The sequence below is a fragment of the Falco rusticolus genome, chromosome 8 (genome assembly GCF_015220075.1).
Source record: "Falco rusticolus isolate bFalRus1 chromosome 8, bFalRus1.pri, whole genome shotgun sequence".
NCBI lineage: Eukaryota > Metazoa > Chordata > Aves > Falconiformes > Falconidae > Falco > Falco rusticolus.
Window position 1 is genome coordinate 29,852,733 of NC_051194.1, and position 18,830 is coordinate 29,871,562.

At 36.1% G+C, this 18,830-nt stretch overlaps 1 protein-coding gene across 2 annotated transcripts in view; it reads right to left on the reverse strand.

Annotated features, from left to right (window-relative positions):
• MGAT5 (alpha-1,6-mannosylglycoprotein 6-beta-N-acetylglucosaminyltransferase) overlaps positions 1 to 18,830 on the reverse strand; it is a 129,519-nt gene that overhangs the window by 32,555 nt on the left and 78,134 nt on the right. For both annotated transcript variants that reach the window (XM_037397296.1, XM_037397297.1), the window contains 6 exons: positions 15,376 to 15,447; positions 14,104 to 14,265; positions 12,215 to 12,384; positions 11,179 to 11,313; positions 4,773 to 4,906; positions 781 to 914 (listed from right to left, as the gene is read on the reverse strand). In XM_037397296.1, coding sequence (XP_037253193.1) covers positions 781 to 914; positions 4,773 to 4,906; positions 11,179 to 11,313; positions 12,215 to 12,384; positions 14,104 to 14,265; positions 15,376 to 15,447 — 807 coding nt within the window. The remainder of the gene's footprint in view (positions 1 to 780; positions 915 to 4,772; positions 4,907 to 11,178; positions 11,314 to 12,214; positions 12,385 to 14,103; positions 14,266 to 15,375; positions 15,448 to 18,830) is intronic.

Consider the following 18,830-nt stretch of genomic DNA (forward strand, 5'->3'; position numbering starts at 1 on the left):
TTAAAATAAGGGTTTTTTAGGCATGAGGGAAGGCATAAAGAGTATATGGGCTTACAAAGCTACAGGTAACTTGAAAGAAATCCAGTTATCAGTAAGTAATGGCTTTTCTTTGACAACTGCATGAGGCAGACGCTCCCAGGTGTGGCAGCCTGGAAGCAGGAGCTCCAGAAAAGGACAGCGGACAAAAAGCAGACCACTGTGGGCTTAACAACACATGGGACCTTAACCTGGCGAAAATATGACCAGACCTCCGTGTTGTGATTCTGCAGCTCTTGTCTGCAGATGGGAGACAGTACAGTAATTGCAGTATTTCAGAAACAAAACTCTGCTACTATTACAGGGAGATAAAATGAGATTGAACACTTTTAGGGTCTTTAGTGAAACACAATTTTCAGTTCAAAATGTAGTACAAACGTACGAAAAGAAATACTTGAAAGACACATTTGCGTATGACTGAAGTTCACAAAGCTTCTGACACCATCCATTTCCCACTATTTTTAACAGCTTCTGCATTTTTCCAGAATTATTGTAATATCAGGATATTTTTTTTATTATTCTATCAGAACGGTGTACATAAATAGCAAAGGATCCACATCAATCTAGACAGAAGTTTCCTCATCAGAAAGACTTCAAAACATTCAACTTAATTACTTAAATATCTTTATTTTCAGAAAAGAACTTAATCCATTTAGAGAGAAGGGATACTTTTAAATTTAGAGTTATGCTTTATTATATTGATCAAAATAAATTTGCCCAAGTATGTAAGTATAGAAAACTCACCTTCCAGAAATTATCTACTTTGCCGTAAACGAGAGACTGATTCTGCCTTTTGATGTCATTAATGTGTTTAATGTCACTGGAATTCAGATGTTGCTCTACCACAAAGCCAAGGAAGCTGTTATCTGGAGTGTGAGCTGCAAGAAACAGAGCATATTCAAAACCTTTTAAATTGTCGGTTAATGTAATTCACAAAAGAATGAATGTTGTCAGAAAAGTAGGTATAAGGAACATATTATTCAACAGATTACTTCCTTCACATTCATCCTGAGAGATACATTTGTTTGCTTTATTATCGAGATTAGTTCGTATTAATTTTAAGTCCTGCTGCACATGTCTACTGAAGTAAGCAGTTATTTGCTGGCTTGTTGCTGACAATAAAAATTCTGCAGCTGGAATGAGGCCAGTAATAATGAATTTTTGTGCGCTACACTTTTTTATTATTAGAGATAAGAGAACCTGAAGAAATTCAGCTTGACAAATTCAGAGATGCATTATCAACAATTTGAAAAAGCCCTGGGTTTATGCTTGTTTACAAAGCTGTATGTTGATCAATGTCATAAATACATTTTAGTAAATTTCTTGAGAGCTAACATCAACCACCCAACCCGCTGTGTATTACGTATCCATGCTACTTACTAGCCTACAAAAGTCACACTATGCGGATCAGAATACAAATTTTACTGCCTAATTCACTCAGATGTATCTAATAAAATATTGAGAGATGACAACTGAAGTTGGCAAAATTGTTAATCCACTTCCCAGAAAAAACATGTACATGCAAAAGATACGTAATTTACTCTTAGTTTTCTATTTTATTTTTAGCCTCTGTTAGTCTTTTTCCAGCAGTGACTGTTCTCCTCACCTATAAAGACAAATACCTATCTATAGGCTCATTAAAACTAAGGGGGTTTGTTGCTTTGGGTTTGGGGTTTTTTTTTCCTTCTTCTTGTAGACAGGGTATTTAATTCCAGGGACGGACTCCCAATATTCAAGGCTTCAGGTAAAAATGGTAAAAGTCCATCCCTACTACATAAAAATTTCTCCAACACGAGGGATTTTTGTGCCTCTAAAAAGTGTCACAGCCTCACAAGTTTACATTGTAATAGGCTACAATAAACGCTAGGATGTCCTCTATAAGCCTCTCTCTCTCAAATTCTGGCATACAAGCTGACAACTTCTTACTAAGGAGATTTTGCTAAGTTAAAAAACATTTCAAACAAACAACAAAAAAACAACCGAAGACAATGTGTCGCGGGCAGTTATGATACATGCAGAGCTAAACCTATAGTAAGAGTTATAAAAATAAATAAAATTCTGTTGCAATTATGAGGGTTTTCTTTTTGATTCCTGAAAATCGGCCAACTGGATAATGCAGTAGAACAGAGAAACCATACACAGTGTACACTTCCCTCTGCCATTACATTTAGTCTTTCCAATGACAATTACTCTTTTTCCAAAAAATGCCTCAGCAACAGCTAGGCACTCACTTAGACCCGAGGACTTTTTAGAATTTAGCATAGCAAATGGCACGTTACAAATATGCCTGAAAAGGGGCATTTTTCCATCCTTTCATATTTTTGGATGAGAGACTGCATTCAATGGAGAGGCAAAGCAGTACACACTCAAAAGAAAAATAAACCTTTGTTAAAGTTAGCACTTGGAACTGGTGGAATTCAGTGCCTCAAACATCACCGACAGGAAGCACTCAGAAGGATTTTTAAGCAATATCATGCAGTTTTAGAAGTACCAGTGCTGCTGTTTTGCACAAAAGAATTTAAATAAAAAAACCCAACAACAACAACCCATTAAAAGGGGGAAAAAAACCCCTCTCATGCTTCTGGAAAGCTCAGTGAACAGTCAAGCATTTGGTAATATGCCACAGGTTTGAATATGGCTTGCTTGTTGCTCAGTAATAATTTTCTGCCCTTATAATCAGAGTTCTCCAAACATAATAGAGTCTGGGGATCTTGGGAAGCTGTCCAGGGTTCCCATCTGTCATAAAACCTTTACTGATGCACATAACACGCATTTTTAATCACAACTCCATAAAGATGGTGCTACCTTTGCAGCAGAGAACAAAACCAAAAAATAAACTGCAAATATCACAAAACATGCTGACTTTTCTGCATCTAGTACAAAAAGAAGCAAAATCCTTCACTCGTGCTTCAGAATGAGTTTGCCTGCAATCTATTTACCACTTCGCCTGCAAAGGAAAACCCACAGTCATTTCTAGTAGTAAAAACTGGAAACGATTATTTATTCAAATTCCAATACAGTCATACTCCTCTGAAAATTCTTTATGAAGTGATTTGCTCTGAACAAGAGACTGTAACAGCAGTCTATACTGCCACAGTAGAGCTCTCTATAGCGAAGATTTATTTTCTTCTGCATTTCATGGAGTGGGATTGAGGAGTGCACACACAGAGCACACAGCTGTACCACAAGCATTCACGCAACTATTTTCCTGAAGTGCATCATCACCCTTGGTGCTGTCTTGAACAGGACCTCACACAGAAATTTCCCAACAGCTGGACTACTTAAATACAGCACGATTGAGCTTTTGGCTCCTTTTCCATTTAGGACATAAACCAATAAATATTAGCAAACCATGTGGATACAGAACAAGCTCTGCTTACTAATGTCCAGACACAAACTCTGTAACCACTTCCAAGTCACATTTCCCCACCACATGTTTTGTTACTTGCTTCGGAACAACCGTGAATGCAGTGTTTTATCTTTTGAACAACCTTCACTTATATTTCTCTGGAAAAACTTGAACAGCAAATGTTGACAGACAAAATATGCCTCTCTCAAGAATTTTACAGGGCAACTGAAATCAAAAGCATGTCAACCAGACAGCAGCATGTATAATTCTGCTATGAAAAGCAGAAAAGTTTGAAAGGCTTGACTATGAAGTCTGATGAGAGAGAACAGTGCATGCCCTGGCCTTAGTCTCGGACAGGGACCATCACCAAACTTTGGAGGTCAAGCTGGTCACCATGATGTGCTTCTTTACAGACTTGGGCTGAGAAGTTGCTGCACACAACAGCATGCACTTCTCTCTTTCTTAAGCCTCACTTAATTCTCAAGCAAGCATGTCAGTAGTGAATCTTTCTGCACCTTTCAGAGAGAACAAACTGCAACATGCAAGAGAAAGATCCTCTGATTCTAAAACATAGTGCCGTGAAGTCAAAGACTAGAGCTAAAGCAGGTCACAGTGACCATTTAATCTGACCCAATTTATACAGAATTTATAGTTTTTTGTGTTCTGTTTCTTTTTTAGGACTTTTTGGAAGATATTTAATGATGCTTCAAAGATCTTCAGCAATGCTGAAATTTACTACTTATCTTTCAATAGCTTTGTGCACTGCTGGCAAATAAATGTGGATCAGTTCACTTCAGGATGAATGCTCATAACATAAAAATAGGCTAGGTGAAAATTTAAAGAAATCAACAAAAAGTATACACAAAAAAATTTTTTGTAGAGTCTTAGTTTATTAATCTTCAATGCAAAGAAAAAGCAAAAGAGTTGTGCTGCTCAGTCGTTGAGGGAAAAAGCAGAAATACAACAACATAGTTAGAAACTTCAGTTTAACATGATGAAAAGCAGGAGTGCAGTTTATAAAAACGCAGTCTAACAAGTTCCTGAAAAACCTATTGCTCCTTAATGGGATTGAGAAGGCAAAACTAACAAAAGCAAACTCAATGACACTTAAAGGAAAAGACAATCACCACTTTCCGCTGGTACTCTGAGAATAAAGTTCCCTGCCATTATTTATATTACGTTGATATTTTTATTTCCCGATTGCTGAATGGAACCACAATAGAGCTTTTGCACAGTCTACAGACACTTACTGACACCTATGATTCTGCCCACTTGGCAGCTGCATTTTCTTAAACCATGAACTTGTCTTTCATAACACAAAAATTCTTCTCAATGACAGCATTTCTTTTTAAGGCTCCAAATTATTTCTAAACACAGAGATACTTACGGAACATTGTATAAAACTGCTGTGGATTAAGGTTCCACTTTCCCCATGGTGTCTTGTGGCCTTTAGACTGGGCATAATGGGCATGGTTAAACTCTGGTTCAGTTCCAAAGGAATCCAGAACTCTTAGCATACACCTGAAAGAAAAAAATAATTTACTTAGGTACACATGCATATGTATACGTAATGTGTATTGTATGTGCATGTATGTGTATACATACATAGTTGTGATAATTAAGAGGAGGTGTTTTGGTTTTGTTTGCAACTGTGGATGACTTATAAACCAAAGGTACATTTTCACGCCAGACATTTCTGTTCATATTACATTCACAAAGACATTACAATCAGCAAATTCAAGGATATATCAGACATTCAAATAGCAGCCCTCGAGCTTCTTTTGGGTTTCTTTGTTCTTACAGAATGAAGTTATGCTTCAACGTCCAAGTAGAGCTTATAGGAATGCTACTGCGGTTACCTACATTCCTAGGGCTCTGAAGTCAAATTTAGGCAGAAGAGAAGATTCTTCATCTGTTTTCTAACGTTCTCACCCATTACCACACAATCACATGCAACAGCCAAGGGCCACAGGCCAGGAAGATCAGAGCAGGCTAGTACTTTGTCTTTAGACAACTGTATTTAGTCTCCAGGTTCTGGCTTTGGGGTCAATTGCACCTACTGGAGAAGCACTGAAGACAGTTTAATTTGCTGAACGCTTGCCATCAGACAGACCACTTATCTATTTATGAAACATTCTGTCACAGACTTCTAAAGCAACAATATAAAAGTCAAACGTCTGCAACAACCAGTCTACAACTGAAAGAAAGCTTGGCATTGGATTACAAATGGTCTGGGATGAGAGAATAACACTCAGTCCTTTATTTAGACTTGTATTAATTCCTTGGAAAAAAATTACTCCACTTATGAGCGGCTCCTTTTAAAAAAGGGCCTACAGTACATGAAAGGCACAAAAAGTCTCAGTATGAAGAAAGCGGAACACATTCTAGCATACAGATTCTAGAAGTTATGTTCCAAAATGCAGCCTGCCAAACCTTTGATATGGCTTGGACAGGAACTTTATGGCCATCATACTGACCGTTGGCTCCACTGCAAATGAACTGGATTATATGGCTCCAAAGCTGCTGACCCTACCATTCTTCAGCTCTCCACAAACAGAATTTTCAGGAAACATATATATATAGGATGCGTTCTTACATCATACGCCACTATGTTATAAAGACGTGAACTGTTATCACTGCATATTGTTTCACTGGGCTTGTAACACTTGCTAAGGAAGAAACACAACCTCACAGGTGGCAGAGACGGGACATAGCTGCAGAAGTTACTATTACAAATGGCTCTATTTCCCAGTCTTCAACACTTCCTGTGCTCCAAGCCCATACACATTCTGTTCAGTAAAACACCAGGATCTTTACTCTAAAATGTGAAAAATTTTAGCTCCCCAAAGGTGAAAGAACTGACATCCACCCATTTTTCAGCTTTAAAAGATGAAAGAATTTAGTCCCAAAAATACATTTATGTATTTCTTGTGCATTGCTCCTTTCTCTAAAGTATCTACTAAATTGGGAAATAGAAAAAAGCCCAAACCCAGCACCTTTTAAACTCTTCTATGAAATGCCACCTTTGTATTTGAAAGTACAAATAGAACAAATTTACTTTTTTTTAAGCTTCACAGAGATCTTTCAAATAAAAAGAAAGTAAAAATACACAACACATTATGATTCACCAAACAACAAAGCTGACAGATCAGTTTCTGTGCAGTGTTTTATGTCAACTGTTCTCAATGAAAATATTTTACAACAGTGGCAATTATCTCTGCATCATACAAAATACTCCAGCAGGACTGAAACAACTTCTGCACTGATGAATCATTCAGTAATGAAAACCCTCTTATTTCTTGGCAAGCCTTAAAACAAAATTCTTATCAAACATACTGCTTTTGGCCAAGTACTTGAGTACAGGGGAATGAAAAATGGGTGAAAGCTACTGAAAAACTGTAACATTAGTGGAGTTTGTCAAATTACATACGTAAGGAGCAATACATCCCACATGATCACCTCCAAGTGCTTTGTTTCCTCTCTTTTTCCTGTAGTCAGGTGTAAGGTACCTAGCACTAATTGTTCATAGGGATACACGTAACTATGTTCAATACACACAGGGTCTCTGAAGCAGGACAGGAAATGTGATGCAACCGAAACGAGGCTACACAGGAAAGCAGGGAAAACAAAACATATTTGTATGATTCAGGCATAAAGTCAGTCGGAAAAAAAAATCACAGCAGAAAGTGCAAGTCTGTGCAGAAACTGGAGTACAGATCAAAGGTTCAAATGGTGAACCTAATCTCTGAAATGCAGCAGAAAGTAACTGATGAAGACTTTAAATTTAGAAATGAGTGTAATTAATGCCAATTATGCTGAACTGATATTTTAGCATATGTAGGAACACCTCAACTGTCTGCCCAAGTACTATATTCTCCATTTGTTTCACTTGGTGGTTTACATCTCTTTCAATTGAACTACTGTAAAACAAAAAGTTTGATTTTGCATACAATGCTTTAGCATTTCTAAAGTGAAATAATTCATTTTGAAAATGGCAAAACAGTATTTTGGGTTTTTGTAAATCAGTGATATATTTTAAATAAAATTGTTAATTTTGTGTGATTTTAACTTCAGTTTTTCGCTTCATTCCCCCTTCCTTCCTAAAATGTCACTTAGCTTTAGCAGTGAAGTTGCAGAAAATTACAGCATGCCTTGGAATTGGTGTGAGACTGATTAGTTTATTCACTGACTAATTAAAAAGAGGATTGGTGGGTAGCAAACTGCTTATAGAAGAAAGAAGACTTCAATATGGATGTTTCTAGCCTATTGGAAGTGACAATTTTTGGACTTACAGAAAAAAAATTAGACAAAAGTAACCCAGGATTCACCGTTTTATAAGTCAGTGTTTTTCCATAAATATTGGGCGCAACCACATCTTAACTGAGCTGTTCCAGTGGAAGTATTTTTACACATTTTTTCATATCCTTCTCCCACCTGAGGCTGTAATTTTTCTCTACGTATAATTCACATTTGTTTAAACAAGCAATGCTAGGGTCCAACAGCACCCATAGCTGTCAGCAACTAGTCCTTATGCCAGGATAAACTGTTAAATACAGGGTACATATATGCCAGTGGCTGCAGTCATCTTCCTGGGAGCAAGCTGGTCAAAACCCAAACAGTTCTAGTTCGGAAGCTCTGTACGTACACTGAGCTCAGGCATGGTTCAGATACATGGACTCCAGGTTGTTTTGGCTTGTGTCCAGTCTGCTGAGATCATGAGCAGCTCATATCTGCCTATGGAAATCCTTGCAGACATATACATTAACTTTCCGGCCACTCAATACTTGCATTTAAAATGTAAAAAAAAAAATATGTAAAAACTTCATCAGAAAATAACCCTCCTAAAACAGATGAATTCTAGAGAACATGTAAGAAGCAGGAATGTTGCTCATTTTTCAGGATAGCTGTCATGTTAATTTATTTCAAGAATAAAGCCAGTTGGATTCTTGGCATATGGGAATGAGTCATTGCTAGAGAGACTGCAGAAAAATGAAAAAAATACCAGATTCTTATGTGCTGTATGGAGGATGCAGGTGCTAAGAAAGGCAATGAGCTGCACTTCTCAAACTATATTAAGCTACTAATTTTTATGTTGCTTCATTGCACATAAACTGCATTCAAATATCCAGACTTCAGAACTGAAAAATATGGCATGTCCAGGCATTCTTCTGCTCTGCCTGAAAAATAAGGTGCACTCAAAGATGAAAACTGTTTTGCTATATTCATGCTATTTACAGTACCAATTATACCACAGATAAAGCACGTACTACCAAGAATCACTGGTGCTACAGATCTCAGACGTACAAATCAGTATGTCAGTTGTTCAGAAATACGCCTCAGAGCAGCAGGGTCATTCTTTTGAGCTAGCAATTCTAGAAACCTGATTTGCAATTACCAAAAATTTCCTCAGGGCTCAAATTCACTCACAAAGATTATATACAGCACTTACCAAGAGACTGTTCTGAAGGCAGAGGTTTATTCTACCACTCTATTCTGATCAGAAGTGAATAAACAAGTTTTAGTGTATTTGTATTTGAGTCTGGTCTGCATAAACCAGACTGAGCTGACCTGCATATGTCTGCTGAAAAACTATATGGCAGAAAGCAAAACACTTATTTCAAGATAAAGAATTACTCCTATTGACATTAAATATAACTGAGTGAGAAAGCAAAGTCTGTAAAGAGTAAGAGCTATAAGGCAGCTTTATTTGTGATAATGTTTATTTTACTGGAATGAATTAAAACAATATAATTATGACTGGACTTACTAGTTCTAACTTAAAAATATTTTGATAACAAAATTTATGAGATAACTCATGATTGTGAGAAAAAAATCACTGCAAGAGGATTCTGAAACAGGAGATAGCATGTACAAAGCTATGAATTAATTTTTCTGCTCTAATCAATTCTGGTAGTCTCTGCTAGACTCTGGATCCAGTTTTGCACACTGAACTTGAGAGAAAGTATCAAGTAATGACAGAGGTTGCTAACAAATGCAACAAGTTTGATGAAAGGTCTACAAAGGTGTACAAAATCTGAAATATAAATGATGATCCAAACCCCCGAATTCATTTTAAAGAAAAGCAAACGAAGGAAAAGCAGTATGTAAGACATTCTAGAGGCTGGCAGAGAGGGGAAGTAAGTAATTTATTCCCCAGCATCATATTAGAATAAGCATTAATGGGCAGTTTGCAAGAAATCAGGCCTAGAAAAGCACTTTAAAGAAAAGCTTAACAATATAAAACAATGGCTGGGATATCTTTCCCAGTCTTCAGTAAAAGATTAGGCAAAAAATTCTCTATAAAGACAAATAAATCTGATCTACTTTTCAGCAAGCCTATGGACTACATAAGGTCCCCTTCTATCCTATGAAATCCAATATTGCAGAATAGAGGCATTAAGAAATGTTTTTCTTCAAAAGCCTAACAAAACCTCCTATACTACCGAAGATATTTATTTGGAGTTAAATTTAATTCTGCTCTCCTAAACCAGAAAAAGTCAGTCATTATCACAAATTAGGAATCGATGAAAAAGAGATGGACAACTTCAGATAAACAAGAAAAATTGAAGACCTTAACTAATAATCTCAATATCATGGGGTATTTCTGTATCTTCATTATGGAATATACTAAATAGGAAATTCAAAGCGAAAGGGAAGAAACATTTTAAATTTATAAGTATGGTTTTATATCATGGCCACAATACTATATATGATCGCCTAGTGACAATTACATCTGGCAGACAGACAATCAACTGTAGCCCAGTGGAAAATGGGATTATCTTTATTAGCTGGCTCCTAAAAACCAGAAAATCCGTTTACTCCTCTGCTTCAAAAAAGAGATTAAGAGTAATCTAATCTGCAACACTGATCACAGTACTCTGATTTAAAATTATGCTGAAAAGATCCAATGCTCTAGAAAATCCTGAGGTTGAGAGAATATTTTCTGCCTGCAGTGAACACCTTTCAATACCTTCCTTCAAGTAGGATTTACTGGACTTTATGGATCATGAAACACAGCTAATTCAATTAGGTATAGAAAAATCAAAGCCAGTAATTTAGATTTGGTTTTATTTATGCTGGTATGTATTTGTACAACACATGGGAGGCTTGCTGATTTAACGTTATTGACAAAAAGAAATGGGGTTTAAAACTGCAGACATTAAGAAGGCTGTACAAAGTAATTTATCGTGATCACCATCTTCCACTTCTAATCAAAAGATGTTTACAGGTTACAGTAGTAACAACAACTGCAGTTTATTCTTTAGATCCACCCCGACAATTGTCTTCCCAGCATCTTCAGGGATGGAACCGAAAAAATTGCACTCTGGCTGTTGGGCAATACAATCAGAACAGATAAATCTCCATCATCATCAGTCCAGTATGGCTACAAACACTGACAAGCAAAACATGCCTTTGGTATTCCAACTAAACAGCAAAATCCAATATCTCTCAGCTCATCTAGTAATTTACAGAACAAAACGGGTGGGGGAGGTCTGTAAGGAAGGGATGGAAGGAAAGGCAAAGATGATGACTCAACAAGATAATCTAAGTCATTAAGATTAAAAATGCTTGCATCTAAGAATCCCAAACTTGCCGAGGGGGATAAAGATGGTATGCAACAAACAGGTAACAGACCCTTTATTCCTAACAGTGAAAGACAGCAGAGAACCACATTCTTACTTTTAAATACATTCACATTCATGTGAAAAAAAAGCCTCAGTATTTTGACAGGTGTTATTCAACAAAACCTCTTTAACAAAGCAGCCAAGAGTTCAAATAAGTGTTATACTTACTGGTAATGTACCCATGATGGACCAAGGGTTTTCTTAAACTGAGTGAGTCCCACAATATCAATGTAAATGAGTTCTACAACTTTATCCCCCTGGGTAGGGCAGCCAGATCTGTTACCTACAACCTTCTTCATAATCCTGAACAAAAAAAGAAGGAATATGGAAAAGTATTACTTTTCAAATACCTTGAATAGATGCTGTAATACTATTCATACCAATAATTTGCCTTTCCAAAAAAGCTTTACTCTTATTTTTGCCAAATCAGGCACCATGTAAGAACATTCAAATGCTAAAGATGCTCAGCATTTATTAAAAAAGTATTTATTCATCAGTAAAGTGCTAATTTCCACTAAACACCTCATCTAGTTTAAACACAAGAGTAATGTGGTTGGAATGTTTAAAAACAGTGTACTTTGAAATGATGTGAAATAATTTCTGACTTCTATTGACAGCTTTATGGTAGAGCTCTCTATAAAATGATGCTGTCATGGTTTTTCTGTGGCTTTTGGGTTTTTTTTATAATAAACATATGTGCTCAAGCTTAAAACAGATGTTTTATGCCTCATGCTGAACTAGTATGCAAAACAAGACAAAGGTGAGTGAAGTAGCAACTTGACCTAACATAAGCAATTAACCACATTGAAAGTAATATGTTTAAAGGATTTAAACCTTTGTTTTAATATGAGATACTGAGTGAAGTATATCAGAAACTGAAGAAGAGGACACAGAATTATGCTAGTTTGTAACATTTTCTATTGCAGCTGGTTAAAGCACCTGGAATGTTAAAGAGTAAGCTGCTTAGTTTAAATTTTACAACATTCATTTATGAAGTCTCAGGAGCCTGAAGCTACAATGAAAACATATTATCCTTTTCATAGCACATATACTTAGCTCATGAAAATAATCTTATCGTCTGTTTAGTGAATTACCACTTCCATTTTATGCTTCAAGAAATTATATACTGTTAATAGCAGCATCAAGAGTTCACAATTCATTTTTTTTTGTATTCCAGTTTCAAAAGTGAAAGTAATCTCCTTACTCCTTGAGCTCTGCCAGTGAAGCTGAAATCCTGATGTCATGGCCCAGTAAGTAGAGAGATGTAATTAAATCACTCCACTGGACTAATTCACCAAGTGGGCCACCGCTAAATGCGTTTTCTGCAATCTTGAACCCAGATTCTTTTGTCAAAAGCCCCAGATGAACAAGAATCTGGAAAGGAAAGTCGTATGTCAGAGTTATCAACATTAAACATGCAACTATTATACTCATAGCATTTTTTCTATCTATTAAATGCCCACTACGGCCAAAAAAAAAAAAAAAAAAAAATCAACCAAAAATATCCAATACTCCCACTCCCATGATTTAATTTTGTAATGGATCTCCAGAACAGTAATGATATGAACGTTACTATATTGTCTTGTGCTATTATCTGCCACCAGACCAGTAGTTAAACAACCCCCCCAAACAGGTGTTATTTACAAAACAACCTGCAATTCTGCACAGAAAGTTGTGGCTCACACTAACTTTGATTGAAAAAGTAGGATATACTTGCTTATACAAGACAGTGTAGTTAAGGAAGGGTATGACACTGTGAACAAGCCATTAAGAACTCTGAAAGACGGCATAAAAGTATTAGGATGCTTTCTGAACCGGACCTCTCCAGTGCCACCATAGGAAAGTTTTCTCTGCAGTTCCTTCAAGTCTGTCCTTGCCTTTCTAATGAAGCACAGAAGTTGAGTTCCAAACACTTTGTTACATACCCTGGACTGTTATTTGAATGTGGGCACATACAGTTGCCAAGCATAAAAACTCCCAAACACCAAAACCCTTTTCCCTCACTCCTTGTAAAGAAACAACATTCAAAAAACCATTTTGTTCCACTCTCTTGCAGCTCCTAGAACTGAACTGGACACATTAAAATGAAGTCATCATATGTGCTACAGAGCAACCTCAAAGGACTTTTAAAAGCGAAGAATAAGCGCTAGGGCACGCCATCAAAGCTGCTTGTGCAGGACAGTACTGCTGTTGTTTATTCTTGAGTTTATGTATTCTCAGGTGTTATAGTCCTGTAATAAAACAGGCTGGAGAGCTGCCTGAAAAAGAAGAGTTGCTCCCTGACAGAGCCTGAGCCTACCCAAGGACCGCAGTATGAGACAAATGTTACAGCCACAACATGGAGCGTAGACCTCATGCGAGGACTGAGAATGTCAAGCAAGGAGCTGAGCTGCAGCCAGCCAGATGTGAGAGGGTAGAAACATGACTGTGCATGGCCTGCTGTCACTCCAGACTAGCTCTAGTAAGAACAAGGCAGGAAGGGAAGCCTGTTGTTGTGTTTAAACCTTTCAGCTCTATCTTGACTAGTTGAGGTAAAAAAAAATTAAATCAAATATAATAGAACTTTTCACTTCAAGAATCACATGGTTTTTGAAATTGAACTCGTTACAGGGAGTGTACATTGATCCAATCCAAAGTTGTGGTCAACTTTTAAGTGTACTCAAATCCAAACCAGAAACACACCATTTAAAGTCTCAAGTTTGGACAAAGATGATGTACAATTGTTGTTTTCTACAACATGTAAAAAACTCCAATGTCATCAGCTTGCAGTGAATTCACAGTTTCTCCCTTCTTCTGACAGAGAGAGGGTGAGAGAGACTTCTACATTATCTCTCTATTTTATCCAATTTTAAAGAGGTTAGAAAACTCACTCAAAGATTGACTCATGGGAAGTATGTGAAATTCTTTGTAAAGCAAATATCCATTGTAACAGTAATTTCAAACAGCAAAATACCTCCTGAAATGAGGCACAAGTATAAATATGAGCCTTTTGGACATATTTGCTTTTTCCACTCTGAAGTTACTTCTGGAAGAAGCAGCTTAAAAGAGCCTATATGACTGTAAGTGACAGGAATGAAAAACACTTTTGTTTACCTTTTTTCGTTTTCTCTTCTCCAAATTTTGTTTTTCTGCGAGTGATTTAATTGCTTCAATCCAGGTATCAGCCATTCGTCTGATGCGTAACATCATCCATCTGAATTCCTCATGTCTTGACATCATTTTGTAGAGATTATCAAAGTTGATACGAATTTCAGCCTTGAATTAAAGCATTGAAAAAAAAAACCCCAACACATTAGTTATTCTTCAAATAGTGTACGTTTCAGAAGTGAAAAAACTTCTCAAATGTGATTTCTGTGCTTTACGCTGCACATTTAAAATAATTTTAAAAAAAGAAGATACATGCCCAATGCTAAACTCCCTGTTTTAGTCTAGATACATAAGATATGTTTTAACAGATATTTCTAAGCCACATAAATTACCGTTATTTTTATTAGTAGTACTTGGTACCGCCAGAATACGTTTGCAGCATTTCACAATGTACTTATTTCTGCAATGTAAGATTTGGTTTTGTTCATGTGTTTCAAAATGAGGTTAAAGTATCTCTAAAACACAATATAAAATCAGAACAGTACGCTCAAGATTCATGTTTATCATGAATCTTACAAAATCTTACAAAAAAAATGCAAGGAAGTCTCCTATTATACCACAAAGGAAGAAACATATATAAATCTTAAAGGAAATATTAATTTTAAAACTAGACTGATCTAAGAACAATTGGGTTTACAAAATGAGACAGCCTATATCTAAATTATGTAAGCAACATTCATATACAGTCCAGCAATTATCTTAAAATACCTAAGTGCTACATAATTAGGCTATAACAGTTTAGAACTAACTCTGCATGCTGTAGAGCTTTTAAAGGAAAAAAAATTAGGAGTAATCAAAATGTTTCTACAAAACTGAAATTATGTAAGCCTCTACCATCAAGGCATTTTTATATATAAAGCCCAAATTTATGGGACAATAAAAATGGACAGTTTCACATACGGTCTCTTAACACTGGCGAATAGTCTATGGATTTGTAATTTCTCTCAGTATCTGTGTACAGTATTTCAGATATTTAAACACAAAAATGTTTTTAATGGAAAATCTACCACCAAGACTGCAGTGCAATACAATGACTGGAGAAAAAACATGGTGAGCTACAAATATACAGTCAAGGATGTTTCCCTACAGTTCTAAGGAGCTGAGGAATAAAAATGGTAAATTCTAGTCTTATTAGCATTTATGTGCCACAAAATTCCAGGATCTTCTGCATGAATCACAATTACTGAATTGCTTCTCATGTTTTAATATTGTTCTTACCACTGTTTTTTGATCCGTTTCTTCATTAGGATTTTTTGCTCTCCAAGGTAAACGAGGACACCAATTTTCAACCTGTAAAACAATCACATGAAAATAAATTCTGTTCTACTTACTGGTCTACCAAAGTCTCTCACTGCCTTTATAATACACCTTTCTATGGTTTAAGTGAGGCATCTGCTGTCTAGTAAGTCACTGCAAGGTAAAACTGTTTTTTTGCAAAAGATTACAAAGTCTTTTTGCAATTCAAAGCTATTTTAACCTTGCAAATTTGCAACCAAAAGCTGCATTTTGATATTCATCTATGATAATGAATACAGGAGATAAAACCCTTTCAAGATAGAGGTCAGCTGTTAAATGCTCTAAATACAGTTTCTCTGAGCAGTTCCTAAATGTTTGCAAAAAGCATCAAGTTTTTTATGCTTCTAGACCTTAAAACAATACATATTTTGGAACTTTTCCTATCTCCCTAGAATATCTTTATTAAAAAGCCAAGCCTGAAAAAACCCAATGATCAAAGTCCTACCTTGTAGCTATCTAGACTAAAAGTTGAAACAAGAATAAAACAAAACCACCCTATTTGAAGGGTATAAATAAACATCATTATATGTAACAATATTCACAGGTACTAATAGCTGTAATTCTTACAGAAACATCATCAGTGCAAATGTTATACTTCCTATTGTCCACTAGAAAAAAAAAAAAAAAAAGAAAAAAAAAAAAGTACAACAGCTAGTAGTTAAGGAAGAAACAGCAAATGGATGCAAGTTACTGAAAGCTCCTATGCTCTCCCTAGGAATCCTGCTTATCTTGTAGAATCTTTATTATTTGTGTGCCTTAAGAAATTAGACCATTTGTTCTGGGGAAGAAGGAGTCTCACTGTTAAAGGCAAACCCATGAAAACAGAAACATAACTGTACTGTGAAAAGAGAGAAATGCAAAAATTTATAGGCCACCTAAGATGCCCCATCACTACCAATTAGGTTCACAACTCCCAAAGAATCAGAAGTCAGAGCTGCTCTTATGGTTCCTCCAGTCACAGACCTGCCAAAGCACTTTAGCTTAATCATGCTGCAGTAAGCCTGAAGCATCAGAAATTAAAAACTTAAGATCAAACCAAATGATTGCCTAGAAGGTCATTTACATGAAAAATAAGAGACATCATAACCTCGTTAAAGAGAAGAAATGTATCAAGCTTAGGTTCCTCAGACAAATTATATAAAAGCGTTAATTTGAATGCTATGACTTAATCTACTCAACATATTTAATACAACATTTGAAAGCAATGACTTATCAACCTAATTGGAAAACATCCAATTCTTCAGTAGTCTCCAGCTCTGGAAACATACCAGAAATTGTAGCAATTAACAATCCTAACTTTTACTAAGATAAATTGTGCAATCACTGGTAGAAAAGAGTTGCAAGCTCCATATTACAAATCATACACAGTCCCAATCTCTCTTTTTATATAGTACAAATAATTTTGAATTATTTCTAGCATTAAAATTGATCTAAATTAAGATATGACATTTCAAGGACTACTGTACATGTCCCTTTTCTGGTTTCATGTATTTCACATTGCACCATCAGGCATCCTAAAGGAATTGAAGATTTTTCAGAGCTGCCAAGGACAGTCAACTGCATGAGACTTACTGAAAAACAAATAGAGCTCTTTTGTGCTTTTAGAAATACTCTCTGTAGTCTATATCAAGTTACAGTAATTCTAATCACAAAAAAAGCACTTAAGGAATAGGTTCAAAGTAATATCAGTGTATACAGTTGGTCTAGCACTCATTTTTCCTTACTGATATTCAGTCAATTCCTCTTTTCATTGGAAAGACCAGCTTACTTTGGAAAATATGCATTTAAAAATCCTCTGGTGAGGTATGCCAGTTGTTTTGTTATTTTCAGGACTGATAAATGCACTGAGAAGAATGCAAAGGCATTCTCTTACAGAAAAAGAAAAAATTCTTCTTGTTTATGAGCCAATAGATCACAGAAAGCTGTTAGATGGGGGGATAATAATTAACAAGAGCACCAGGAAAGCAAAGATGAAGCAATGAGTCTGACATACAATGGAAAGGGGGAAAAAGAAAAAAAATTTACTAAGTTAATGTATTGACACAAGGGAAAGTGGAGATGGAAAGGCAAATACTGACTGATAAACCAGCCAAACTAGGATTACTTTCGTAATGAATTTTAAGTATTCTTGGGCAAAAAAAGATCAGGGATATACATGCCCCTGAGATGGAAACATTTTGAAAGCAAAACCAAACAAAATGCTAATAAAAATTCTGTTGTTCAGAACATGAGCTAATTTTACAGGTAATTAAAGAATCAACTAGAATTAATAAGTCATGGTTCCAAGAGAAACTGAGAGGAAAATCAAATATGATTACAGTGATGGCAGAGGGCAGAACGCACAAACACTCAACACTGAAGTTCATGCACCTAAGACATTTTTAGATTGTAATAGATATTATCAGGTAGATACAGAGCAAAGAAGGAAGAAGTCAAAAACTACAGCAGGAAAATCTACACAAGTCGTATCACCTTTATTTAGAGGTACCCAGTACTCCAGAAATATCACACCTCCAAGAAAAACAAGGTTTTCAGAGGGAACAGAAATATTTCTCTCCATCTCTGGGTTCTTGCTTCCCTGTTCAGTGAGAACAACAGATGACCAACAGTCTATATACGATCTGGTGAAAGGGAGAGGGGTTTCAACCTACACAGCTACACAAGATACTGAAGATTTCAGAGACAGACTCTGTAGAACTATTGGAAAAGGAAACAATAGCACTGACAGGCTTCTACTGCAAAATTAAAAACCACTGCTGACTTGATGTTACTTATACAAGATATCTAGTGGGCTGCTCAGTTGTATCGCTGCTTTCCTCAAAAACCACAGCAATTGCATTTTTACGTGTATTTCAGGTAAAAAGCTTCCAGTTAACTGTTTTTGCATTGCACTATGTAAAATTAAGGTCTACAGTGGTACAAAGCCTCAGTAAAGACTGCCTAAAAATCCTGTACAAAACAGTACTCAATATTTTGTGTCAGAATTAAAAGCAACAGTTTGCACTAATCCAGATGAGTAGCAAAATAACCTTTATGTTCCTCTCTATTTAGCCCCACATAATGACACACAGTAGCACAGTACACATACTATTTCCATTGCAAATAATTTAAATAACTGTACTACTGGTCTTTTTCAAGACAATGACTTTCTGCTCTTTCCCTTGCTGTTTCATTACTGGGCCTTCCTCTCTTGCCCCCAGCACACCAATATTCAAATTCAAACTGCACACTTCAATACGTCCTGTCCAGAACACGCAGACTTTCACCTTTAAGCCTAGAAACTACTAACTGCAACTTTTGGCTGGACCTACAGTTTCATGAGAACTTTAGATGACCTAGAAAGAGGTTTTTTGTTTGTAATTGCTTCAGGGTTTCTC